We start from the raw sequence: 26,712 nt of genomic DNA, 5'->3' as shown, positions 1-26,712 counted from the left end.
GCTGCTCGCCTCAGGAGCCAGCGTGGGAGAGCCCAGCTCCTGGCTCAGGACCCCCACCTAGCCTGAGTCCCACCAGCCCGCATGGCTGTGCAGTCAGGTCCACATCACTCATGTGAAGCTCGAGAAGAACGGAGGTCGGCTTGGAGGACAACCGGTCAGAGAGGGATCTTTGGGGAAACACCCTGCAGGGGGTCTGCGCGGTGCTGAGGTCAGGACGGTTTGGTGGAGGCTGCAGCTCCTTGGCCCTCGGCACCTGCTCTTCTGATTCTGAGTCACTGGGGAGTCCCTGCCACTGACCACTTCCGAGGGACCCTAAGCACTATTTGCACCATGAGAGGATATTCGCCAGAAGGGGCAGGCTACGGAGTTTCCCAGGCAGCTGTGATGGGGTCATTTCAGTGCCAGGCACTGACTGGAGGCTGGCCCGAGTCACCTGCTGGAGGAAGGGCTGGTGGGGGGCTCGGGCTGGTACGGGGAAGGGGGGGAAGGGGGGTTGCAGAGCAGCCACACTGCTCCTGAGCGTACCTGGTGGTTTCACCTTTCCCCAGACTGCAGAGTCCTTCATGCTCTAATCTGTGGCATCTGTCCCAGAGGCAGGACAGGGGTCCCTGGGGTTGATCAGCCTCGCCTTCCACCTTCCACCCCTGCCCACAGCAGCTGTTGTCAGACAAAGGTGGGAAGGCGGGAGGAGAGGCGGGAAGGGGAAGGGGACGGAAGGGAGGGGTTGGTGGGACACAGCAGGAGTCCCTGCCGACTCTCTTCAAAGCCTGTTTGAGATGGGACAGGAGCTGGGGACAGGGCCATGGGGCAGGGCAGGGGTGGGGCAGGGAGGACATCCCAGCACAGCACCGCTCTTCTCCCATCTGTCTCCCTAGCTCCCTCCCTCCCCCTTGCGCATAGTCAGGGCTGGGAGGGGCTTCAGGCGCTCAGAGTGGCTGAGCCCACATTCTGTGGAAGGGACAAAGGAACAGGAGACTCAAGAGGGAACGGGAAGGACTGCTGGGACTAGAACCAGGACTCCTGCCACCAAAGTCCTGCGGCCACTGCCCCCTCAGTCCACCATTAGTGCTCATGGGTTGCAGGGGAGGGGGAGCTTCATCCCGTCCATGCTCCTCCCAGTTGGGGCCTGGGGATGCCCCAAGCCCTGAGGGTATCCACCGCCCCCAGCTTCCTCCCTTCATCACAGCACCAAGTCAGAGCTCCAGGAGGGCAGGGGTCAGGTCTATCTTGCCCACAGCCCTACTCACAGCCCTTCCTCTTGGTCTTTGCAATAAACTCACCCCTCGTCCCGAGCCCACAGGGGCAAGGACCCAGCAGGCTGTTCTCCCCTCCCCTCCTACAGCAGGGGTGCCTGTTTTAGAGGGAGACTGTGTGCCTGGGGGTGCAAACAGTGAACAGACTCTGCTGCTAACTGGTAGTTTGGAGGTTTGAATTCACTCAGAGGTGCCTCAGAAGAAAGGCCTGGCAATCTACTTCTGAAAACTCAGCCATTGAGAACCCTAGGGAACACTGACAATGTTGTCCAAACACCACCTCTATCTAGTTCCAAAACACCTTCATCACCCCATAACCAAACCCTATACATCCTCATTAAGCAGTCCCTTCCCATTCCCTGTCCCCTACCCCCAGTGCCTGGCAACCACCAGTCCGCTTTCTCTGTGGGTTTACCTGTACTGAATATTTTGTATAAATGGAATTATACAGTTAAAACAAACAAACATATGGAGCACAGTTCTGTTCCGATTCACGTGGGGTTGCCATAAGTCAGAGTTGACTGTACCACCACAAGCTTGATTTTTTTGGGGGGGTGGTTTCTTGTGCTTGGGTGAGCCACAGGGGTCTGCTGGGACCACCAGAACCGAAGGCCACTACTGACGGGGAGGTACTCCACACGAAGGGGTGGTGCAGGCCTGGCTTGGGGCCATGCCACAGACCTCCTGGGGGCTGCTGTTCTGGGTCTGCGTAGGGAACAGCCTTCTTGCACTGGGGGCCTCCACCTGTCTGCACCACCATGCTTAGTGTTTGCCACGTGCTCCCTACGTGGCAGCCATCACCCGAAGTCCTCCAAGCCTAATGACAGAGCCAATCACTAGCCCCATTCCACATATGAGCCAACTGAGGCCAACCAAAAAAACCAAACCCAGTGCCGTCGAGTCGATTCTGACTCATAGCGACCCTATAGGGCAGAGTAGAACTGCCCCATAGAGTTTCCAAGGAGCGCCTGGCTGATTTGAACTGCCAACCTCTTGCTTAGCAGCCGTAGCACTTAACCACTGCACCACCAGTGTTTCCAACTGAGGCCAGAAAGGTTAAATAACTCACTGAGGGTGGTCAGCTAAGAAGAGGAAGCGCTGCTCCCTGTAGGCCCCTTCAGCCACAGTGTGGAGCGAAGCTCTGGCTGGGGTGACCACAGGTCTTTCTTCCTTTGGTAGCTGCCACAGCGCACTGCCTACCAACGTCCATCCCGGGCTCCCGACTGCCCCCACCTCCCCTTTAACAGCCCATCGCAGCTTCCTTCCTTCCTCACCAGGGTGGTGAAGGGGTCCAGGGCCTGATGGCCAGCTCCACATGCCTCTGTGAGCCCCACAGTGCTGGCTGCTCTGGGCTCACTCCTCCATCACCCCAAATTCACAGCCAGGTCCCTGAGGCCCAAGGATGTGCAGGGACCTGTCTGAGGCCCCACAGCTGGGACCTGGATCCCAGAGGTCCAACTTCTCAACTGAGGATGCCCACCCCCTGCCCTGTCCCATGCCGCTCACTGAGGGCGTCATGGGTCCTCGAGATGGGTCGTGTCTGACTGTGCTAGGGACACTGCTCAGAAACCTGGAGAGCATATTTGGAGGACCTGCCTGTTTGCCAGGGCAGATGATGTGGTGCCTGGTTTCCACAGAGGGCTGCTGCCCCACCCCTAAGAACCGTGCCCACTGGAGCAGCATCCCCTTGGCTGGACAGCTCCTGAATTGTGGGCAGGTCCCGACTGGGAGTGAGGGTGGTCCCAGAGCAGTGGGTAGGGCCAGACTCTTCCTGAGCACAGAGCGAATCTTGGTGGGGCGGGGGGAAGGGGCAGCTAGTGGAAGAGGGAAGAGGAGGCCCCACACAGGAGCCTGGGAGTGGCCCTGCACAGGTGAGGTCCCGCGTGTGTAGAGGCAGCCCTGTCCTGATCATGGATGTAGGGCTGATGAGAACCTCTGACCCCACTGCTAAATTTTCACAGGAGAGACCAGTCCTGGCCTGGGCAGCGTCTCTTGTCTGAGGTTCCCGGCATGGAGGTGGTGCAGGAACCTGGGCCCTGCCTCTGTTTCCATGACATGTGTGAACTGTGGGTGGGCTGGGGAGTGATGGGGCATAAGAAGGGGAGCTTGGGCTGCTCAGGAGCCTCCCAGGGTCAGCCCCAGGCCAGGCCAGGCCAGGCCCCTGTCTGCCTCCAGTAGCACAGTTTCCTCCCTGGGCATCATCCCCAAAGTGGCTTGCCCTCCTGGTTCCTGGGTTGCACTTTAAAACATCTCCCAGTTCAATCTGGCCAAGGCTCCCAGGCCCCTGAGGCTCAGGGTGAACAGGACCCCGGTGGGCATGAGGCCACTTTGTAGGGCAGTGGGGCCACCTGAACCTCTGCCCCACACTAGGGCAACGGAGGACAGTGACCACTTGGAGGGCCACCATGGGGTCAGGGGTGGGTGCTGTGAGCCCCTCACAAGGTGACCAGCCTTGGTTGGACAAGCTCACTGCTCTCACGAAGTACTGGCCTGGGGTTGGCAGGTGGGCAGCTCTCTTCCTGCCGGCCGACTGTGATTCCAGGGAATTCCCAGCTCTGAGAGGTGAGCTCTGAGAGCAGGTATTTTCATAATGACTTTTACTACAAGGCGTGTCGCTACCTGACTGGGTCGGCTGCCTTGTTGTTCACAGAGGTGGGAGGCCCCACCCTCGTCACCAAGCAGCGAGCAGGCAGCAAGTCCCAGCAGGTGAGGGCTCGGAGCACCCTGTCCCAAGCATGCCCGCCTGCCAGCCCAGGTACCCCACAAGCGACTACTACTGCTCCTATCTCCCTGAGCCAGGACCCTCTGCCTACGCTGGGTCTGGGGAGTCTCTCAGGGGTTAGGGAGGCAGCTTCCAGAACCTGGGGACAGACACCTTACCAGTCTGCACCCAGGAGTTGGCCCTCTCAGATCCTGGTGGCCAGCTCTAGTGCTCCCCAGAGGGAACACTGATGTCTAGTAGGGGGGTCTGGAAGGTGAAGGGTCAGAACCTTTTCCCCTGAGAAGCAGAAGGAAGAACAGAGAACATTCTGGAAGGGACACAGCTTCCACCTCCTCCTGGAATTACACAAACCAGACCCCACCCCGGGCCCAGAACCTGCCTCCGCGTCCTCCCCTGGGGAGTGGGAACACAGCCGCACCGGGATGTGTGAACTCTTTCTGCTGGGCCTACTGTCCTGAACCGAGGCCAGAGACCATGGCTACCTAGCCAACTCCGGCAGGATCTGAGCTAGGATGTGCCTCAGGGGAATGGACATCATGGGAGGGGTCTGACCGCCAGTCCCCCTCCCCACCCCAGCTGTCACTGCCCTATGAGGTGCCTCATCTAACCTCAGGTGGGTCATCTCCGCTCCACCCTAGCAGCTATGATGGGGATCCTCCCTCCTGTTCCCCCAACCCGTTTCACCGTGTAACCAGAGCTCGAGTGTCCCCCACTAGCCACCAGATGCCCAAGGTGGCTGAGTCACCTGCCTGAACACCCAGGATAGGGGTGTGCTGAGGTGAGTGAGGGGCTCCAAGCTCTAGAATAAGGGCTTTGGGGAGCAGGCCCAGGCAGAAAGAGAAGGGGCCTGGCCTCGGCAATCCCCTGGCCTCTAGAGGGTTCTCAGCTCCACCTCCCTCCTGTGCACCTGGCCCCATGCCCAGTGCTGGTGTGAACGCGCGAAGCACAGCCCTGCCCCGAAACGTGCTCAGGCGAGGAGGCCATCCAGGGGCCTTTTCCACCCTGCCCTCTGTTCCCACAGGTCTCTGCTCAGTGTGAGGTTTGCTTTCGCTTCTGTGCTCAGCCAAGTCCCCTTGACAAGTCCCCACCTGAGGGATCCTGAGCCCTCAAAATAACTTGCTGGCAAAACTGAGCAGCCCAGTGGTCTGGTGGAGGCTATAGGCAGGAACTGCCAGGGCTGGGGCTGGGCTGGCCCAGGGAGGTGGCCACAAGTGAGGGCGCTGGGGGCAGCAGGCATCACTGGGCCTCCCCATGACAGGGGTCCTCACACCCCCTTCTTATGTGTGCCGCCCACCTGCCCACCCACCTCCTGGCACACCCAGGGCCTGGCAACAGGGGCCAGAGGGAGGGGCAGGGATATGACCCCCACTCACTTCCCCACAGCCCTGAGTCCTCATTCACAGGAAAACCCATCTGGGCAGGACCTGGAACAGTGTGGGGCTGGGGCCTTCTCCCATCCCTTTCAGGGAGGAAGGGGAGCCTGTCAGGACAGGGTACCAAGGACTCAACTGCTCTGCCTACCCCCATCCAGCCCCCCTTCCTCTAGAAGCAGCACCTCTATATTTTTTCAGAGTCCCCTTCCCCATTTCTCAGCCCCTAGGATGGAGGGGCAAGCTCTGCTCTATCCTACTGTTCTGTGGGGTGGTGGGGGTCATGTGACCAGGGCAATAAGAGGCACAGAGATGACCCAGAGATGGGCACATGTCCGTGTTCAGACCAATGAGAGGCAGGTCTGCTGGACTATGGGAAAAGGGGGTCCTGTTTCCACAGACATGGAGATGCAGGTGGAGTCTGATACCCTTCACCATGAGTAGAGATGCTACCTAAGACCAAAGCCAGCATGGGGGAAAGCAGAGAGATGGACAGAAGCACTGTTTGAGCACCCAGATCCAGCCATGCCTGAAGCTATCATTATCCCCAGATCCAGCCATGCCAAAAACCATTCCTACCCCCAGATCCAGCCATGCCTGAAGCCATTTCTGAAGCCATCCCTACCCACAAATCCAGCCACATCTGAAGCCATTCCTACCCCTGGATCCATTCATGCCTGAAGTCCTTCTGACCCCTGTATCCAGCCATGCCTGAAGTCATTCCTACTCCTGGATCCAACCATGTCTGAAGCCATTCCTACCTCTGGACTGACAGGCACATGAACCAATATATTTTCTAATTGGCAATTTCAAAAGTACTGACAGACCCATGGGAGCAGCTGCACATCTGACAGCCCATTTTCTGGCTTTGCTGGGCTCCCACACCAGGAAAGTCCATGTTCACAGTCTTCACCCTGAGCCTTCACAGAGGGCAGCCCCACTCACCATGACAGAAGTGGCCATGCCCTGCAGGTGGAAGACGTCCATGCTGGCCTCCGCACTGCCCACCACCTCGTTGTTCTCCCGGCTCGACTGAGGAAGGTCAAAGTAGGTGCTGTCTGGCTCCCTGGGTGGGAGAGAGGGCACAGAAGCTGTCAGCCCTAGGTGGGGTATGACCCCTACCTTCCAGGCCTAGGACAAGACCAGTCCACGGCTCCTTTGGGGGCTCATATCTGCTGCCCCCAAGAGACCTTCGGGCCTTGTCTCTGCTCCTTCCTGCCAACCCTCAGCCCCCCGCTCCTCCAACCTCTCCCTCTGCCCACCTCTCCAGGGCTGTGAAAACCCAGGAGGGCATGGCCAGACATGGGCACTGGCCCCAGACCTCTCCCACCCTGAGCCCTCTCAGGAGGTAGCCAACGAAAAGATCCATATTCTGGACCTTGTGTCCCCAGAGGAAGGTCCAAGGCAGCAGTCCCTCTTGCTACATCCCCAAGTCAGCCTGGGGAGGGCAGCTGAAGCTCACTCAGCCCAGGGCCACCCTTTGTGCTCTAGCCTAGGCAGCCCAGCAGGGGTGACCAAGGCTAGCCCGAAATTCAGACCTGGCCTGCCCCATTTGTTCTGGCCTAGTTAGTCCAACAAGGGTGGCCGAGGGGAAGGTGGCCAAGGCTAGCCCGGCCAGAGGCTGCTGTATCTGATCTGGCATGGGCAACCTGGCAGGGGTGGCTGAGGCTAGCCGGTAGTCTAGCTCAAGACCTTCCATCTGCTCTGTCCTGGTTAGCCCAGAGGGGGTGGCTGAAGCTAACTCAAAGTCCAGCTCAAGACCCCCATCTGCTCTGTCCCAGTTAGCCCAGTAGTAATGACTGAGGCTAGCCCAGAGCCCGGCCCCGGACCCTCCATCCGCTCTGGCCCGGGTGGAGGTAATACTCACAGGGAGCTCCAGAGGTTCTCGAACGTGGTTCCGTCGGGTGAGGTGGACTGGGACATCTTCCCCCACGCCACGGCCCCCGCCGGCTGCTGACTCTGTGAGGGGAGAGAGAACACAAGTCAGGAAAGACAATGGGCTTTCAAGGAGCTGTCCTCCTCTCCCTCCTCTGGCACCCTGGCAGGGAGGGGGCGGGGTAATGATGCTGCCTCAGCACTGACTATGGCCCTGTGCTCAGCACCTCACCCGCCGGCTCTTACTCCATCCTGCCCGTTCCCAGAGAGGAAACCAAGGCAGGGTCGGGGGTGAGGGGTCAGCCTTGGGGAGGGGCAGACCGGAATTCAAACCAAACAGAAGCTTCCAGTGCCACCACCTATGAGGGTGACACTATCCTCCCTAGGGGTGGCTGGGGGGCCTCTGTGGGGGCAGAACTCCAGTCTTCACTGTGTCTGGGAGGTGACACACACTGGGAGGTGTTGGTGGCACTACTAGGTTTGCCCCTGTGGGCTTGTGCCAGGATTGGGGGCATCCTGAGGTCCTAGACCTTAGAACAGCTCAGACCTTGGGGCATCCCTTCTTGGAAAGGGTGTGGGGGGGCGGTTTCCCTCTCACGGGAGATGCTCATGGGGCAGTGGGATTGGGGTTGCTCTTTGCCGGTGCTCAGATGCACAATCACCCTCCGCTCCATCCACTGCTTCTCCTGAGACCCTCGGGCCCAGCTCCCACCCCCAAAGCAGCCCTGGCCACCCAGGGGGAGGCGTGGCCGGGGACCCTTGTCCTGCAGTGGGGGGACTGAACAGGAGCCTGACCTGACTGCTGCCCCCCGACCTGGGCTGAGGCAGGATCTCCCTGGGGCCGGCCTGAGGGTCCTCAGTGAGGGGGTATAGAAGTCGCATGGTCACCACCTGGCAGTGCCCAAGCATAAGGGCCTGGATCTGTCCATGGCTGGGTGGGGGGCGGCGAGGATGGAGGGATGACCCACGATCTGTCACTTTGGTCTGCCCTTGAAGGCTTGTCGCACACTCTCGGGGCCACCATGTGCTGGGCCGCCAGAATGGAACAAGCACTGGAGCCAAGAGGGAGGGCCACCGAAGTGCCTGAGGGGAAAGGCGGGGTCAACAAGAGATGACTGTGAAGGGACAGGTAGAATTAGCCTGTGCGTGATCACAGCACGCACTTTCCAGAAAGGTGAAGGGAGGGGCCCCAGGATGCACGGCCAGAAGTGCAGGGCAGGCTGAACTGTTGTTTCCAGAGGTGGACGTGAGCGTGCTTGTCCACTAATCTGCCCTCCACTCACCACACAACCCAGATCCTCAGCAGGTGACACGGACCTGCACTCTGACCACAGAGCCACCCACTACCCAGTGGCCTGGGCGTGCAGGGCATGAGACAGGCTCTAAGGAGGCCAAGATGCCGCTCAGACACTGAGGCCCTGTGGGGCAGAAACCCATTTCCACTCACCCTCAGGGCTGGCCTTTTGGGATGAGCAGCAATGACTCAAGGCAACTCCCTGGTGCAGGCAGAATGTGCCGATTTGGGGGCTGGCCAGCATGGGAGAGGGGGCTCCTGGTTCTGAAGGGGGTGGGAACCTGGGTGAGGCAGGATGGGGCAAAGCCACTCTTCCTCAGGGCCAGGAGTCCCCCTGCCCCTTTATTTTGTTGAAGGTCCATTCTGAGCCCAGAGCTAGAAAACAGCTTGGCTAACGTCATACAGCAAATCCCATCTCTCCTCCGAACAGTGTGATTCGCAATAGCCAGAAAGGGGATCAACCCAAGTGTCCACCACCATGTGAGCAGATAAGCAAAATGGTACATCCATACAGTGGCATGTTCCCAGCCATGAAGAGAAATAAGGTTCTGATACATGCCACAATATAGATGAATCACCAAGACATTATGCTTAGTGAAATAAGTCAGGTTCCACTTAGACGAAATATCTAGAATAGGCAAATGCACAGAGACAGAAAGTAGACTGGGGGTTACTGGGTTTGGGGTGGGGATAGGAAGTAACTGCTTAATGAGCATGGGGGTTTCCTGTGGGGGAGACGGAATGTTCTGGAACTGGAGAGAGGTGGTGGTTGCACAACACTGGGAAGGTGTTAACGCCACTACATTCTACACTTTCACATGGTTGATTTGATGCTATGTGAATTTCGCCGCAATAAAAAAAACTTTTTTAATTAAAAAAAAAAAGAACCTGGGGTGGCTCACGGGAAGAGCTGGCACTTCAGAGCACGCTCTGACTGCATTCACTTGGCCAGCTGCCAATCAGTCACCAACCAATCAATCACTCCCCTTTCCCAGCACCCCGCCCAGGATCTCCTCATCGCCCCCTGCTGGTTGCTCAGGATTTGGGGGAAGTGTTTCCGTTTCCCCAGATCTCCCCCATCAGGCTAAGGAACCCCAGGAGCCCCTTCCCCCAGGCTACAATGCTCCTGCCCTGCGCTGGGATGGCCTGGAATGTGAGACCCTTTGATTGCGGTGGAGTCTGGCCTTCCCGCTCTGGGGGAGTCCTGCCAGTCCCTCGACCTTCCACACTCCCCCCTCTGCCCTGCTTCTCCCCAAGATCGCTCCCCCTGCTACAGCCACAAAGTCAGGTTGGCTCCTAGGGCAAGACCCACAGGTGCCTGGCCCTTGCGTCAGACAGACAGACAGGGAAGCAGGGCCCTACCCCCACACCTCGAAGCAGGCTGGGATGGACCAAGTGGCTCCACACACAAACAAGGCTGCAGCGGCCAGGCACACGGAGGCCAGTGGCCCCAAATCCTCAGGAGCATGGGGGGGGGTATGGCAGGGTGGGGTCTGGGGAACGAGGGGCATGTCATGTCCAGGGTCACCAGTCTCCAAGGGGATGATACGTGACTGTTCTGTTTGGCAAGCAAATCTTGCTGCTTCTGCCCACACAACTACCAGAATCCAGAACTCAATCCCCGCCCCACCTGTCCCTACCCTTCTGAGCCCCCCACCTGGTGCCTAGACCAGGCTCTCCCTCTGAAACCCCCAGCGGGCTGCCCCTCATGCTAGGGTAGCCCCATATTCCTCATGTTGGACCTAAGGCCCCTCAGCCTGGGCCCTACCCTCCAAGCCTGATCCCCAACCCTGGGGCTTTGCACTGCACTCTCGGGGACACTGCCTCTGGCCCAGATTCCCTCAGCCCCGTCTCAGCATCCAAGTCTCAGCTCAGAGGACTCTGCTGCCTCCGAAAGGCCGTTCTCAGGTCCAGCCTGATGCCACCATCCCCTGGCCAGTTTGCTTCATAACACCTGTCCCTACCCAACATGGTCCTGCTTCCTTATCTGTCTGCCTGTGAATTTGTTGCCGTTGTTAGGTGCCTTTGAGTCGGTTACGACTTGTAGAGACCCTATGTACAACAGAACGAAGCACTGCCCGAACCTGCGCCATCCTCACAATCGTGGCTGTTTGAGCCCAATGTTGTAGCCTCTGTGTCAATCCATCTCGTTGAGGGCCTTCCTCTTTTTCGCTGACCCTCTACTTTACCAAGCATGATGTCCTCTCCAGGGATTGGTTCCTCCTGATGACATGTCCAAAGTATGTGAGACAAGGTCTCGACATCCTTGCTTCTAAGGAGCATTCTGGCTGTACTTCGTCCAAGACAGATTTGTTCATTTTTCTGGCAGTCCGTGGTATAGTCAATATTCTTTGCCAACAACATAATTCAAAGGCATCAATTCTTCTTCAGTCTTCCTTATCCATTGTCCAGCTCTCATATCCATATGAGGCGACTGAAAACACCATAGCTTGGGTCACGCACACCTTAGTCCTCAAAGAGACATCATGGCTTTTGAACGCTTTTAAAGAAGCCTTTTACAGCAGACTCACCCAGCGCAATATGTCATTTGATTCCTTGACTGCTTCTTCTACTTCCATGGGAGTTGATTGTGGATTCACGTAAAATGAAATCCTTGACAACATCAATATTTTCTCTGTCTATCATGATGTTGCTTATTGGTCCAGTTGTGAGGATTTTTGTTTTGTTTATGTTGAGGTGTAATCCATGCTGAAGGCTATAGCCTTTGGTCTTCATCAGTAAGTGCTTCAAGTCCTCTTCACTTTCAGCATCTGCATGTTGCAGGTTGTTAATGAGTCTTCCTCCAATTCTGATGCTGTGTTCTTCTTCACAGAGTCCAGCTTCTCAGATTACTTGCTCAATATACAGATTGAATAGGTATGGTGAAAGGATACAACCCTGATGCACACCTATTTGATTTTAAATCACTCAGTATCCACTTGTTCTGTTTGAACGACTACATCTTGGTCTGTGAGCAGGCTCCTCGTGAGCACAGTTAAATGTTTGAAATTCCCATTCTTCACAATGTTATCCATAATTTGTTATGATCAGCAGATGAATGCCTTTACAGAGTCAATAAAACACAGGTAAACATCTTTCCGGTATGCTCTGCTTTCAGCCAGGATCCATCTGGCAATGATATCCCTTGTTCTACATCCTCTTCTGAATCTTGAATTTCTGGTGTTCCCTGTCAATGCACTGCTGCATCTGCTTTTTAATTATCTTCACCAAAATTTTACTTGCATGTAATATTAATGATATTGTTCGATAATTTCCGCATTCTGTTGAATCACCTTTCTTTGGAATGGGCACAAATATGGGTCTCTTGTTGTCCATGTAGCTGTCTTCCAAATTTCCTGACAGAGAAGAGTAAGCACTTCCACTGCTGTATCCATTTGTTGAAACATCTCAATTGGTATTCTGTCAGTTCTTGGAGCCTTGTTTTTCGCCAATACCTTCAGTGCAACTTGGACTTCTTCCTTTGATATCATCAGTTCTTGGTCATATGCTACCTCCTGAAATGGCTGAACATTGGCCAATACTTTTTGGTACAGTGACTGTATGTTCCTTCCATCTTCTTTTGATGCTTCCTGCGTCGTCAATATTTTGCCCACAGAATCCTTCAAAACTCTAGACTTGAATTTTTCTTCAGTTTTTTCATCTTGAGAAATGCCAAGCATGTTCTTCCCTTTCAATTGTCTAACCCCAAGTCTTTGCACATTTCACTATAATACTTTACTTTGTCTTCTTCAATGGCCCTTTGAAATCTTCTGTTCAGCTCTCGCATTTCATTTCTTCTGTTTGCTTTAGCTACTCTATGTTCAAGATGAAGTTTCTCTTCTGACATCCATTTTGGTCTTTTCTTTCTTCCCTGTCTTTTTAATGAACTTTTACTTTTTTCACGTATGATGTCCTTGATGTCATCCCACAACTCATCTGGTCTTTTGTCACTAGTGTTCAATATGTCAAAACTATTCTTGAGATGGTTTCTAAATTCAGGCCGGGTATACTCAAGGTCCTACTTTGGTTCTCATGGACTTGTTTTAATTTTCTTCAGCTTCAGCTTGAACTTGCATATGAGCAATTGATGGTCTGTTCTGCAGTCGGTCCCTGGCCTTGTTCTGACTGATGATATTGAGCTTCTCCATCATCTCTTCCCACAGACGTAGCCGATTTGTTTCCTGTGTATTCCTTCTGGCAAGGTCCACATGTATAGTAGCCATTTATGTTGTTGAAAAAAGGTATTTTCAATACATACGTAGTTAGTCTTACAAAATTCTATCATGTGATCTCTGGCATCATTTCTATCACCAGGGCCATATTTTCCAACTACTGATCTTTCTTCTTTGTTTCCAACTTTTGCATTCCAATCACCAGTAATTATCAATGCATCTTGATTGCATGTTTAATCAATTCCAGACTGCAGAAGTTGGTAAAAAATCTTCAATTTCATCTTTGGCCTTAGTGGTTGGTGCATAAATTTGAATAATACCCGTGTTAACTGGTTTCTCTTCTATGCATATGGATATTATCCTACCACTGACAGTGTTTTAGTTCAGGATAGATCTTGAAACGTTCTTTTTGACAACGAATGTGACACTGTTCCTCATCGAGTTGTTGTTCCTGGCATAGTAGACCAGCTGATTGTCTGATTCCAAATGGCCAATCCCAGTCCATTTCAGCTCGCTTAAAAAAAAAAAATGCCTAGGATATCTATCTTCAAGCATTCCATTTCATTTTTGACAACTTTCAATTTTCTCAGATTCATACGTTGTACATTCCATGTTCAGATTATTAAGAGATCTTGTTTGCAGCGTTTTTTTCTCATTTCGAATCATGTCACATCAGCAAATGAAGGTCCTGAAAGCTTGACTCCATCCACGTCATTAAGGTCGACTCTACTTTGAGGAGGCAGCTCTTCTCCAGTTGTCTTTTGAGTGCCTTCCACCCAGAGGGGCCCATCTTCCAGCACTGTATCAGACAATGTTCCACTGCTATTCATAAGGTTTCACTGCCAATTTTTTTAGAAGTAGATCACCAGATCCTTCTTCCCAGTCTGTCTGAGTCTGGAAGCTCCACTGAAACCTGTCTACCATGGGTGACCCTGCTGGTAACAGGAACATAGCATCCAGCATCGCAGCAAAATGCAAGCCACCACAGTACAACAAACTGACAGAAGGACTGCTCCCCCCAAATTCTAAGGTCAGAGAGACAGACAGAAGGAGATAGAGAGAAACAGAGGCAGGGGGACAGAGATAGAAAGAAACTGAGAGACAGAGAGTCAGACAGAGACAGAGAGACGGACAGATACAGAGAAACCAAGAGTGAAACAGAGAGACAGAGAGTTGGAGAGTGAGACCAAGAGCGCTTATCTGGTGGGTATACACCCCGGCAGCCTTCCTACTCTCCCCCTGCCCGGGCCCTGCTCAGCGAAGGTGCTAGGGCTCAGGTGTTCAGTGAAGGGACATCGTACGGGCCTCTCTCCAAGCAGAACTCTGTGTAAAGACGGCTTTGATCATGTGCCTGAACTTGGAAATGATTTGATAACTCACATTTTGCATTCTGACACCACATCCTTCCTCCCATTGAACCAAGAACTAAGAAAAGTCCCTCTGTCTGCATGCACGCCACCTGTCTTTGTTCCTGCCCACCTAGGAGGCATCCCACTCTGTGCTCGTGCCTTCACCCTGGATATGAGCTGCAGAGCACCCGTTCTCCTGTCGTCGGTATAAGCACAGGGACAGGGAGCGGCAGGTCAGTACAGGTCTGCACGAGAGAGCAGCAAGGGCAGCCGGGGAAGCATAGAAAGTGCACAGGCCTCTGCTGCCACCCACAGGAGTGGCTCCCTGAACCTAGGGAGACAGGCCTGCTGTGTGGCCTGCCCCACCCAGCCCCATCCCCCCGGACCTCCACAGGCCACCAAACACAGGGCCTCCAGCGTCACGTGTGTGCAACTCCCCAGAAGCACTGCCCAGAATGCAGATTCCAGGGCCTCATCCCAAGAGGCTCCCCTGCAGAGGTCTGGGAAGGGGCCTAGGAATCTGCATTTTAGCAAGCATCCCAGACAGGCCCTCCGAGGGGGAGAGCATCACACAGGCCGGCCTCATCCACTCTGCAGGCCCTCTTGCTGTCCACCTGCAGATGCCGCCCAGCCTCCCGGCGCACCTGCAGCAGTGGCACACTCAGGTGCGTCACTGGCACGCTGAGGTCAGGAAACCTGCCCTGCTGCACTTACAGGGACACTCTGGAGCGTGACCCAGGAGCCAGAACGCCCGTGATTTCCAACTCCCTGGAAGAAGACACAGCTGGTGACACAGGCCTTGTTCCCATGGGGACGTGGGGGCTGAGCTGTGGGGTGGCTGCCTAGGCAGCACAAGGCAGGATTTCCCACCTGCCCTCAAACCTGAGCTCCACCTGGGTCTGTGCAGGCACCACTGAGAAAACAAGCCTGAAGCTTGGGTAAGGGAGAGGAAGTGCCAACGCATGGCCTCAGATGGGGGCTGTGGGAGACCTCCCAGGAGGCTGGGGTGCCCATTCCTCTCTCCTCTGCAGCAGGGACAACGAATGCTTCCTTCACCCACTGGCAGTGTTTTGGGCAAGGATCATGGAGGTGAGAAAAAGGAGTCAATGCCAAAATGACTTTCTATCAATGAAATCCCATTTTCCCAACAACTTGCATTTTAAATCTGAAGTTGTGTTCCTGAAGGAAATGTGGCTCTCAGACAAAATAGAAATTACTTTTACAGATGTTGCAAGTCGTTTAAAGACCTCATGTCTAAAGGGAAAAGAGAAATGAGGATGGTAAAATCTTGTCTTGCTTACTTAGGAAAGACTAATCGCTAGAAAAGGACAACATGGCTGATAAGATGGAGGGTCAGCAAAAGCAAGTGAAGCCCCCCATGAGATGGACTGACGTAGTGGCTGCAACAATGGACTCAAACACAGCCACGCTCGTGAATATGACACAGGACCAGGCAACGTTACATACGTGGGATCACCCTGAGTCAGAGCCGACTTGACAGCAAGTAACAATGACAAAAAGGAAAAAAAAAAACCTGATACCTGATAAAACACTTTTTTGGAGGTTGCTAAAGTTCAGGTCCCTAGGTGGTGTGAAGTGGTTTGTACTTGTCTGCTAATCAAAAGGTTGGTGGTTCAAACCCAGCCCGTGGTGCCATAGAAGAAGGCCCTGGCTCTCTGCTTCCACTAAGGTTACAGCCAAAAAAAAAAAAACCCTGAGGAGCACAGTTTTACTTTGCAACACATGGGGTTGCCAGAGTTGGAATCAAAGCCTCAGCAATGGGCTTGGTTGGGTTTTTATAACCAAGTTGTAAAGTGCAAACGGATTAGGGAAAGCGCAGGGGTTTTAATGAAGACTGAGTTGCTCTAGAAAGAAATGCATTCTGTGACCTCATGGGAGGGCCAAAGATCAGTGCGAGTTTGGTAACTGTAGCATCTGAGGAGGGCTGAACTGTCTTGAAACAGGCCCATCAGCGCTCAGGGAGCTTCCGCCCTTGGTGGCACCATGAGGCCTGGGGCCCGGCACTGAGCTCGCAGTCCGTGCGAGCTGACTTTCTGTTTGACTCAGAGTTATCAAGAACTCTGCACCCAAGGGACATCTGACAGTGTGGGGGGTGGGAGGCACTGGCATTTAGAGGGCGGAGGCCAGGCATGCTGCTCAACATCCCACAGTGCAACCCCACAGCAGAGAATGAGCTGAAATGGATGCCTCAGGTAGAACCACTCAGCCAGCCCAGTGGCACCCCCCGGCCAAACTCTGCATCCCTTTTTCAGGGATGACCCCAATAAGGCCCCCAGGGACATGCTCAATGTCACTGAGTATCAGGCAGGACATGAGCCCAGGCCTACTAAAGGCTCTGCTAAAGGCTCTGCTTACGGTCCCAGCCACAGCCCACAGGGTTCCCTCTGGCCTCATATTACAGGGTTTCCCAGAGGGAAGGCCACCACACAGCCTCCACTTCCTCCCTGCCCTGCCCCCACATCACCTCACTGTTACCTCTGGCCCTGCCCCCACATCACCTCACCTCACCCCTGCCCTGCCCCCACACCCTTCACAGCACCCCTGCCCTCCCCCCATGCACCCCTAACTGCTCCATCTGCTCTTACCCCTCTCCCTGCCCAGCCTTTCTCCACATCCCCACCCTGTCTGCATCCTCCAGGCCAGAGCCCTGCTCCTCTAGGAAGCCACCTATTCTCCAAGACTCAGACCCCTGTCCCTGCTCTTCTCCCTGCTCTCATTATCTGCACCCACCATGTCAGCTCATTACCTGCTAGCAGACACACTCCCCTAGCTGGTCTGGATGGGCTGTGGGGCCTTTCTGCTCGCCCTGACACCGCATCTACCCAGGGCAGGGACAGACTTGCTCAGCAAGCACCTGCGATGCCTGGGGACATGGTGACATCCTTGCTCGTGAGAAGCCAGCTCTGGAAGGAGACACCCCTCCATGGGTGCTCCCTCCTTCTCACCTGCCTGCCCTCCTACCTGGGGTCCAGGTAGAGCTCCCGAGAAGAGCCATGGGCATGTGCCCTGAGCACAGCAGGGACAGGCCAGCAAGCCACGGACCCCAAGAAACTTCCTCACCCCCAGCTGCCCAGCCACTGCTTCTGAAGGTGAGGGTGGGGCAGGAGCTCCCAGTTCATTTCGTAAGAAAAGACCCAAGGAACTCCCTGCCCCCACTGCCCCAGAACAGCACACCTTGGCCACACTTCTTTCAACAATGACATTTTGGTGGCTCCCCTCTCCACCATTCGTTTTTTTTTTTTTTTTTTCCAGTAAGCAGTTAGGACAGGGTGAGATGGGAAATGGCAGAGAATCCGAGACCTCTGCAGCATTCAGGTCCACCTAGGGGCCTCCTGGGCCCACTCAGCCACCCCGTGTCTTGTATTCACAAGGACGTGCAAAACATCCCAGCGCCCCGGAGATCCCCCTACCTGGGCACAGGGCCAGGCAGCCGTCACGAGGAAGCCATGCAAGGTAGCAGAGCCTTTCCATAGATGGCAGCTCCCTCCTGGGCCCAGCCAGATTCCAGCAGGCTGTCCCAAGTGCGGCCTTGAAGACCCTCTGCACAGAGGGCCCCCTGCTTGCCCCTCAGTGACCCCTAACACAGGGGCAGTTCTTGCTCCATGGGGTGGGTGGAGGGGTCTCCCCTGGAATCACAGGCTGGAGTGCGCAGTCCCCTCAGACAGCCAAGGCAGCAGCCATCTTGGCCCGGCCTCCTGCCTGCGGTCTGGGACCACGTGAACAGGACACAGGCCGGGTGCCCTCCGTGCTGGCTCTTGGAGTAGGCGCGGGTGGGGGTCAGAGACAGGCAGGGGTCCTCCTCAGGCAAGTCCAGGTGAGGGAAGGGGCACTGCCACCCCGACTTCCTGTTGAAGGATGGGGTCTGGGGACTGGTAGGCAGGACATGGTGAGGACCCCACCGCTGCCCTGAGCTGGCCTTCCTTGCCCCCACCCCTGGGCCTGGCCCTGGAAACCAGGGGCCGGCGATGAGAGACAAATTTAGCCTCCCCACCCTGGGCAGGGTGCAGTATGTGAAATATGAAACAGCTGGAGGTGCCCGATTAAGCTGCCCGCTCCCTCCTGGCCGAGGCCCATCAGGAGGGGGCAGAAGGAGAGACAGACACTGGGGACTGCCGAGGAATTCCCCCAGCCCGGCTACCTCTCTCCGTGGCCAACAGCCTCCTTCTACAGCCGACCAGGTGTCCTTCCCCAATGCCTGGGTCCCAGCTGGGACTCTGAGGTTGCTCGGCAGTTTCTGTTTGAATCCAACGGTTGACTTAGCACTCGCGTGAGGCAGGAGATGGGGAGCAGGTCTGACCACGTGGGCCACCTTCTCTTCCGGAAGAAGAGCACGCTGACGCTTCCAACCTTTGGGACACGGGCACACGCAGGCCAGTGTTGGGAGAGGCCTGAAGCCTGGGGAACAGCAAGGCCATCAAGTGCCCAGTCTGCCCTGGAGCCCCTACCAAGGACAGCACTGCTGTCCTCAGCTGAGCCACACTCCGTGGTTACTGTGACCCTCCAGGGAATGCCCTTACGCCTCAGAGGCTGGGGCTCAACCCACACCCCCTCCTCAAGCCAGGACAGAGGTCTGCCCGGCCCATGTCCTATTCATATGGCCCCAGATTACAAGCAGTGGGGCCAGGTCAATGGTCTCACCGAGATCTCCTCCCAGCCCCACTCCACCAGGCAAGTGCAGCCCTTCTTTTGGGGTTCTCAGCACAGAAGGCCTGTGAGGTACCCAAGTGGGCTACCTGGGGAAAAGAACTCAGATGCCGCTAAACAAAATAAGGAAACACCTCTGAGAAGCAGAGACCTGTAGCTAACAACCCAGAGGGGCTGCACCCCAACTAGGAGGACTAGGCCATTTCTCTCATTTCACCACCGAAGACATAAATGCAGAGTCAGGGCGCCTGCCTACAGTCACACAGCTGGTAGGGTGGAAAAACCACGGGGCAGCCCTGAAGCTGCACTGGGCCCCAGGCTTGAAGTGAGGGACTTGCCACGGAAGTTAATGGATAATCTTTCTAGTTGAAGGCAAAACAATGAATGCGCTCAGAGCCAAAGGCTGGCACTAGGAGGAGGGATGGGCAGAGGGAAGTCTCACCCCCACTACCTGGAAGAAAGGACAGCAGGCAGAAGGGGGGTCCAGGCACTTCCTGCAGAGGTGGGAAGTTGAGGCATGTGGTGCCAGACCGCATCAGGAGGAGCAGGGTGGGCAGAAGGCCAGATGAGTAGGTGGCAGAGCAGGGACAAGGAAAGGAGGACTGGTGCTGCCCACCTGAGCTCGGAGGGGCCTTCCTGGCAGTGCCTGGCCACCTCTGCCAGGGGTAGGGATGGGCACTGACCCGGCAGTGCTCTGCAGAGGCTGGGGCAGTGGGAAGAGCAGTACGGGTGAGGGAGGTTCAGGCCAGCCTGGGATCTGAGCCTGGGGAGAGGGTGAAGAGGATAGGACCCAGGAGGGCTGGGTCAGCAGAGGAAGACAGCAGAGAGGAAGGGGAGGGCTCCAGAGGCTGGGAGTCCCTGCAGCTGGAGAACAGATGCACAAGGTGGAAAGAAGCCTGTGACCAGAGTGGGTGTTTGAATTTATAATTTCTGCCGTGGACATTCCACATATGGCCCAGGAGTGGCATGGGGGTGCTGGGGTATTGAGTGGGCTGCAGGCTACTGGGCTGAAAACAAGGACTGGGACGGTGAGAGGTGGCTGGAGTCATTGCACAGGCACTGATGGCAAGGGTGGGGGCACTGTCCTTCGTGCCGTCTCCACTCTCTCAGGGGCTCAGCCTAGACGCGGCTTGCTTGTCTCACAGGCCTCCTCCAACCCCACGAATCCAAAATGCCACTGATCCAGCCCACTGCCACTCAATCACTGCCCCCTCTGTCTCCCCTGAATTACAGCAGCAGTCCCTCAGTCAGCCCCCCTACTTCTGCCTCACTTGGTGTTCCCAGCACAGAGGTTGGATGTCGGTGGGATCGTGCCTCCCAGGGTCTGAGTTTTCCTGACCTGTGCAGGCCTGGGATCCATCCCCACTGCCTCCCTTACCACACTTCCTGCCATCCAACAGCTTCTGGGACCCTCACTCGCTCCACACCTGTCTTTCTGCCAAACATGCATGCCAACAGACCTCAGAACCTTTGCATGTCAACGGACCTCAGGTCCTTGGCTCGCAGAACCAACAGAACCATCCTTCCACTAGACATCATAAGGGTTAAGTCCTGTAGGCAGCGGTGAGGGACTCTCCCAAGCTGCCTGATTTAAACCTACCCCCTCCCCTGGTTTGTTTCCTCCAGCTGTTATCACCCCATCAGACTGTATCTTGCTCCCCTGCTTCCTGTCTGTCTCCCTCCGCTAGGACATCAGCTGCCTGAGGACAGAGCTTACTACTGCATGCCCAGGGCGAGAAGGGTGCCCGGCACACAGTATGTGGCCAGAACACACCTGTGGGGTCAGGTAACCAGGAAAAGCACAGCAGGCAGGTGACTGTACCTGCCGGGACGAGAACAAACAGCCTCTTGGGCCAGAGGAGCTTCGATCTCAGGGACCACCAGGCCTGGTGCATCCCCGGCAGGCTCTGAAGATGTTAGGGAATGGATTGCTATGGAGCCTGGGCTGGACACTGAGACCACCAGCCTCATCCTGACCACACCTACCCTGTCACCAGCCAGGCTGCACAGACACCCGTCTTTTGGGTCTGTCTTCTCCAGGCCCTCTCCAGGCCCCTTTCTGGCCCAAGAGGTCACCCTGGACGAGCGCCTATCTCCCTGGAGACACCTGCTCTGTCCCCTGCATCTTCTCTGCCCAGACAAGCACTGCCACCCCACCAGCTGCCTCCTGCAAGACTGTGTCCCAAACCTTTCCCAGCCCGGCCATCACCTCTGTACACCCTACTTTCTGGACGGGAATGCCCCACTCTGACATGTCCCCACCCAGCCTGGCTCGCTCAGCTCCTTGCTCTGGGCTCTCAAGACGCATTCCTCATGCTGATGGCCTCTTCACATGCTGACCACTCACCACCCTTTGGTCCCTTCCAGGATGCATGCTAATGCCTGGAACTCTCCATTCTACCTAGCCAAACCAGTTGCCATCAACTCGACTCTGACTCATGGCGACCTCGAGTGTGTCAGAGTAGAACTGTGCTGTATAGGGTTTCAGTGGCTGATTTTTTAGAAGCAGATTGCCACTATTTTCTTCCGAGGTACCTCTGGGTGGTCTTGAAGCTCCAACATTTCAATTAGCAGCCAAGTGCATTCACCATGTGCACCCCCCACGGACTCTGGAACTCTCCACTGACTGTTCAATTCTAGCTGAGTCGCTGCAGCCCATGTTTCTTGTTGAGTGCTGAATCTGACTCTGAAGTCACCAACACGTCTACATGTCATACAAGTTGCCATCACATCTGTCTGTCCTCACTCACTCCAGAAACATCCATCAGTGCCCTCCGGGGCGCAGATGTCCGCAGTTCCAGAGAGCACCCCCTGTACCTGCTGACCCCTCCCCACTCCCGCCAAGACGTTTCCACCCCTGACAATGATGCAAAGCCTCTACTGGGCCCTCCTAGGAGTACTCAGTGCTTGTTAACTCGCTTAGCTGTCAATGTGAAGCAGAAAGAAAGTTCTGCTAATCCCCACTGCTGAGATGTCCTTTCCTACAGACCACCCTATCTGTCCGTCTGTCAGTTATGGTGGCTTGGGTGTTGCTGTCATGCTAGAAGCTATGCCAATACCAGCAGGGTCACCCATGATGGACAGGTTTCAGGGGGAGCTTTCAGATTACAAGAGGCTAGAAAGAAAGGCCTGCCCCATCTACTTCTGAAAATTAGCCAATAAAAACCCTATGGATCAGAAGAGAATGTTGTCTGATTTAGTCCTAGAAGATGAATCCCCTAGGTTGGAAGGCACTCAAAACACATCGTGGCCACAACAATAGACTCGAGGATACCAACGATCATGAAGACCGAGCAGGACCAGGCAGTGTTTCTGTTGTGTTGCACAAGAGGCCACCATGAGTTGCAGCTGGCATTTCTTACAGAAGCACTGAGAGGGCAAGCGACTGCCCAGGGCCACATTACTGCATGCTGGGCTGGGTTTGGACCTGATGCTGGAGCCACTGTACCCAGAGGCTCCTTTTCCTCTTGAAGGCATGAGGCCACCGCCTGCCTCCAGAAGACCCCCACCTACTGAAGGACAGACAAGTGAGCCAGCCTTCACTCGCCAGGGTCAACTAAGAGCCCGTGCAGGTTGATTTTATAGGGCCCACACACCGAGCTGGAGAGGTCTGGGGACCAGGCGGAGGATGGCCACCACAAGCAGAGGAGCCTGCCGGAGGGATGAGCCCTGCTCCAGGCCTTCAGGTCAGGGGAAGGCTGGAATGTCCAGGTGGGGCTGGAGAGGGGCTACTGGGTGGGCTGTGAGCCTTTGTCTGTGGGCCCTGGGGGATGAGGAGGGAGATTCAGCTCCTGGAAGGGATGCAGTAGGATTGGTGGTGGGTCATGGGACCAAAATGGACCCGGCTAGTGGTCAGTGCCACGGCCTCAGCAGGTCCAGGTGCGGGCCAGAAGGACGCGGCTGAGGGGATGGCAATGGGGCACAACAGGGCAGGAAAGTGTCAGGAGTGTGCGCGCCCTGAGCCCTTCAGACTGGCTTATGCCTGCCAGCCCACACTTTATCTACAGTCACGCATCACCAGCCGTCTCCCATCCATGGACATTTGGGGCCTCCGTTTACTGGTCTGTAAAGTGGGGTTGTCACATCTCCCAGGCAGGATTACTCTGTCCACAAGCAACTAGCAAGATCTGGCTGCCTGCTGGACTGCCATGACAGTCTGCACATTGGTGACTTGGCCACCGCTCAGTCGAATCACCCTCCCCCTCCATTGCACAATCTCCAGTTCTGAGAGGACCGCTTCCTGACCCGCCCTGACCCAGTCCCTTCCCCCTCACCGAGGGACAGGCCCATTGGTGACTGCCTCTAAGGTCTGAGCCAGGCTGAGACCACACACACTTACACATAGTATGTACATGAGTACACACACATGTGCACAGACACACGAATGCAAGTACATACACACACATACACATACACGTTCCGCCCTCAACCCAGCAAATATCCCAGACCTGTCCCTAACCGTCCTCGGGTTTGAACAGACTCTGGATGCCTCCTGGACCTCAGAATCTAGACACAAAAGTAGGGCAGTGGCATATGAACGGGCAGAGGGCGGTGGGCTGGCCAGTGTTGGGCCAGGACTTGGAGCCAGCCCAGTGTCTACAGGGAGGAGGGCCACGTCTCAGGGGTGCGGGACGTGGGCTCTGATGCCATGTGTGGGTAAGGGAGCAGGGACACTGTAAATGGGGCCTCAGAAGGCCGAGTGCCTGACCCTAGCAGTTCAGCCCTTAGATGTGCCCCACCTAGGCAGGGCCGGGGCCACTGCTCAATACCCCCTTGGCAGGGAGTGGAGAGAGTTCCTGGCGGACCCAAGGGCTGAGGTGGTAACACAAGAGTACGTCTGCCTGGCGGACCTGGTATATCCCTGGCCCAGCATCACAGGAGAAGCCCCGCCAACACACTGGGGAAATGACTCCCCAAAGTGCTGCCCACAGCAGTGGCCCCTCCTCACCCATGTACCATCAAGGAATGGGGACAGGACTCTTAGACTAGCCAGGCCACCAGCCTGCTTGTCTGTCCACCACCCTTGCCCCAAGCACCCTACTCCTAGGCTGCAGAGGGTTTCCCCACAGAGCCACTTTTAGGGGGTAGTGAGGGGCCGTGCTCCTCCCCGGAAGAGGGGGTGAGGCTGAGCCCTAGCCTACCTTGGTTAAGCTGGGCCCCGGGAGGGTCGGTGTGGCTGGTGGAGGCCGCAGCTCAGCAGGCTGGCGGGTGGTAGCAGCGTCCCGGTCACCTAGGTGATGACATTGGAGCCGCGGAAGCTGGCAGAAGGCAGCGTGGCCGGCCTGGAGCCACAGGCCAGCTGGGGGCGGAGCGTGGCCGGGAGCCCAGGGGCCAGCGCCCAGCTTCTGATTCCTTGGCCCCATGCCCACTCCATAAGGACCTGCTACCATCTCCTACCCACCAGGCTGCTGGGCTCAAGAGGTGGGGAGGGGGCCAGACTTGAGCCTCGTGGGTCTCAGCCCACGTTTGCCTGCCTGTCCTCCACCCCTTACTGTAGAAATTTCCAAATGATCACACAGAAGTAGAGAGACCAGCATAATGAACCCCAGGAATCTAGCGCCCAGCTCAACACCCTTCTGACCTGCCCTTTTTTTATGCCAGAGCATTTTACAACAAATTCTACATATTACATCGCTTCACCTGCAACACTTGAAGATGTGTGTCGAACACAAAAGAGCCCTCTCCTTCAGTTTAATATTAGGTTGCACCCTATGAAATGGCTGATAGTCTACTGTGTTTGTCCTACCAAGATACACACACACACTCACATATACATACACACTCACACTGTCACACACTGACACACGTACATATACTCACACACTCACACGCACACTCACACACACACTCACACATCCATATACTCACACATCCATAGACACTCATTCACACACACGCTCACACAACTCTCTTACACTCACATGTAAATACACACACTCACACTCACATGCTGACACACATACATATACTCACACATACACACAAGTACACTCACACTCATGCACACACTCACACACGCTCATACACAGCAACTTCACCAACACAGCGCCACAATACCATGTTCTGGGTTTCCAAGGCCATTTTTTGGCCACTGGTCAGGGAGACACTGTGGAGTGCCCCCTCCCTAGACTTGGGTGACTAACCTGTGCTGAGAAACACCCAAGGCTTCTGAGGCCTGGAGACAACCCAGCCGCCCTATGCTCCATCCTCCCTCCCTCCACCACAGGAAGCCTCAGAGAAAGCTCGGGCCACCTCTGAGTGGACAGGCCACTCGTGTAGGCAGGAAGCCACTGGAGAGGGCACAGGGCTTCTGGGTGACCGGACGGGCACTCTCTGGGATGAATAGCCCACGTGGAGGAGTATGGGACATCGATGCTCATGGCTCATCATAGCGAGGGCACTGGAACACAGCAGATGAGCTGTAATCCTCTTAATTTGTTGACAATTACCTGCCGTCAAGTCTGTCCCGGACACACAGGGACCCTGTGAACAACGGGACAAAGTGCTGCCTGGTCCTGCACCGACCATCCCCGTGTGAATCAGCTCTGTTATGACCTGTGGGGTTTTCATGTGCTGATTTCCAGAAGTAGATCGCCTGGGCTTTCTTCCTAGTCCATCCTAGTCTGAAAGCATAGCTGAAACCTGTTCAGCTTCATGGCAACATGCTAAGCCTCCACTGACAGATGGGTGGTGGCTGTGCCGGGGGTGCATTGGCTAGGAATTGAACCCCGGTGTCCCGAGTGGAAGGCAAAAATCCTACCACTGAAACACCACTGCCCTCTAACTTCTAATCCCAGAACTGCCTCAACCTCGGAAAAGGCTGCCGACCCTCCATTCAGGAAGGCCAGGAGGGCACCACGGGGATGAGCATACACAGGCCCTCCCATGGGGGAGACGATGGAACAGGACGTGGAGGTCAAGATGGCGTTATATGACACTGACCACTAAACCTAGGGCAGGAGAAGGGCCTGCTTCATGGAATGAGGAGAACAGGAGCCTGGCTTTCTGAATTGGGGGGCTCTGGGAGAGGCACTAAGCAGCTGCCCTCTGCTGCCACAGCCCCCATCCCAGGGGGAGGAACGACAGCGCCTTCCCTCTGGGCCTCTCAGTCAGACCTTCCATTGCAGTGTCCTAGGACACGCTCCATAGGACACTGGTGACACCAATGCTGATGATTTTTGGGGGGACAAAGGAACCCTGATGGTGCACTGGTTAAGCATTTGGCTGCTAACCAATAGATTGGCAGTTTGACCCCACCTAGCAGCTCCACAGGAGAAAGACCTGGCCATCTGTTCCTTCGATGGCACCTAACAACAACCACAAAAAGGTTCCACAGTCAAGTAAGCTTGAGGGACACTGGGTCAAAGTTCAATAAGTCTCTCAATTGTAAGGCCCGGCTCACCCCAAAGGGCACTGAGGACCTCCAAGCAGAGGACAGTGCGCTGTGTTTCCCAAATGTCAGTGACCATGGAACCCCAGTTGCCGGAAGCATCTTGCAGGACTGATGTTCCTGTGGTTGGCTGAATCATGGTCCCTTACTGATGTCCACGTGCTCAGCCCCGGAACCTGTGCATGTGACCTTACATGGCAAAAGGGGCTCTGCAGAAATGATGAAGTTAATGGTCTTGAGATGGAAGGCGATGCTGGATTATCCAGGTAGGCCTGATGTAAATACCCATAAAAACCCATTGCCAAGGGGTCAGTTCCAACTTACAGTGATCCTACAGGACAGAGTAGAACTGCCTCAAGGCTGTAATCTTTACAAAAGCAGACTGCCACATCTTTCTCCTGCAGAGCTGCGGGTGGGTTTGAACCGCCAATCTTTTGGCTGGCAGTCGAATGCTTTAACCAGTGGACCAGCAGGGCTCATTGATGTAATCACAGGGCCCTTGTATGAGGGTTGAAGTCACAACGAGAAAATGTGAGGACAGAAGCAGAGGGAAGAGATGCTATGCTGCTGGCTTTGAGAATGGCCCAGGAAAAGTGGTCTGGGGGTCAGTACGTGCTGCCCA

General features: G+C 55.5%; 1 protein-coding gene across 1 annotated transcript in view; it reads right to left on the bottom strand.

The window, feature by feature from the left end:
• The window catches only part of TP73 (tumor protein p73), an 83,252-nt gene that overhangs the window by 44,990 nt on the left and 11,550 nt on the right, over positions 1 to 26,712 (bottom strand). Inside the window, exons 2-3 of the mRNA XM_010593158.3 lie at positions 7,213 to 7,304; positions 6,291 to 6,411 (exon numbers count right to left, since the gene is read on the bottom strand). Coding sequence (XP_010591460.2) covers positions 6,291 to 6,411; positions 7,213 to 7,268 — 177 coding nt within the window. The 5' untranslated portion in view covers positions 7,269 to 7,304. The remainder of the gene's footprint in view (positions 1 to 6,290; positions 6,412 to 7,212; positions 7,305 to 26,712) is intronic.

Source organism: Loxodonta africana, chromosome 3, assembly GCF_030014295.1.
Source record: "Loxodonta africana isolate mLoxAfr1 chromosome 3, mLoxAfr1.hap2, whole genome shotgun sequence".
In the NCBI taxonomy this organism is placed as follows: domain Eukaryota; kingdom Metazoa; phylum Chordata; class Mammalia; order Proboscidea; family Elephantidae; genus Loxodonta; species Loxodonta africana.
This window is presented reverse-complemented; position numbering and strand designations above follow the sequence as displayed.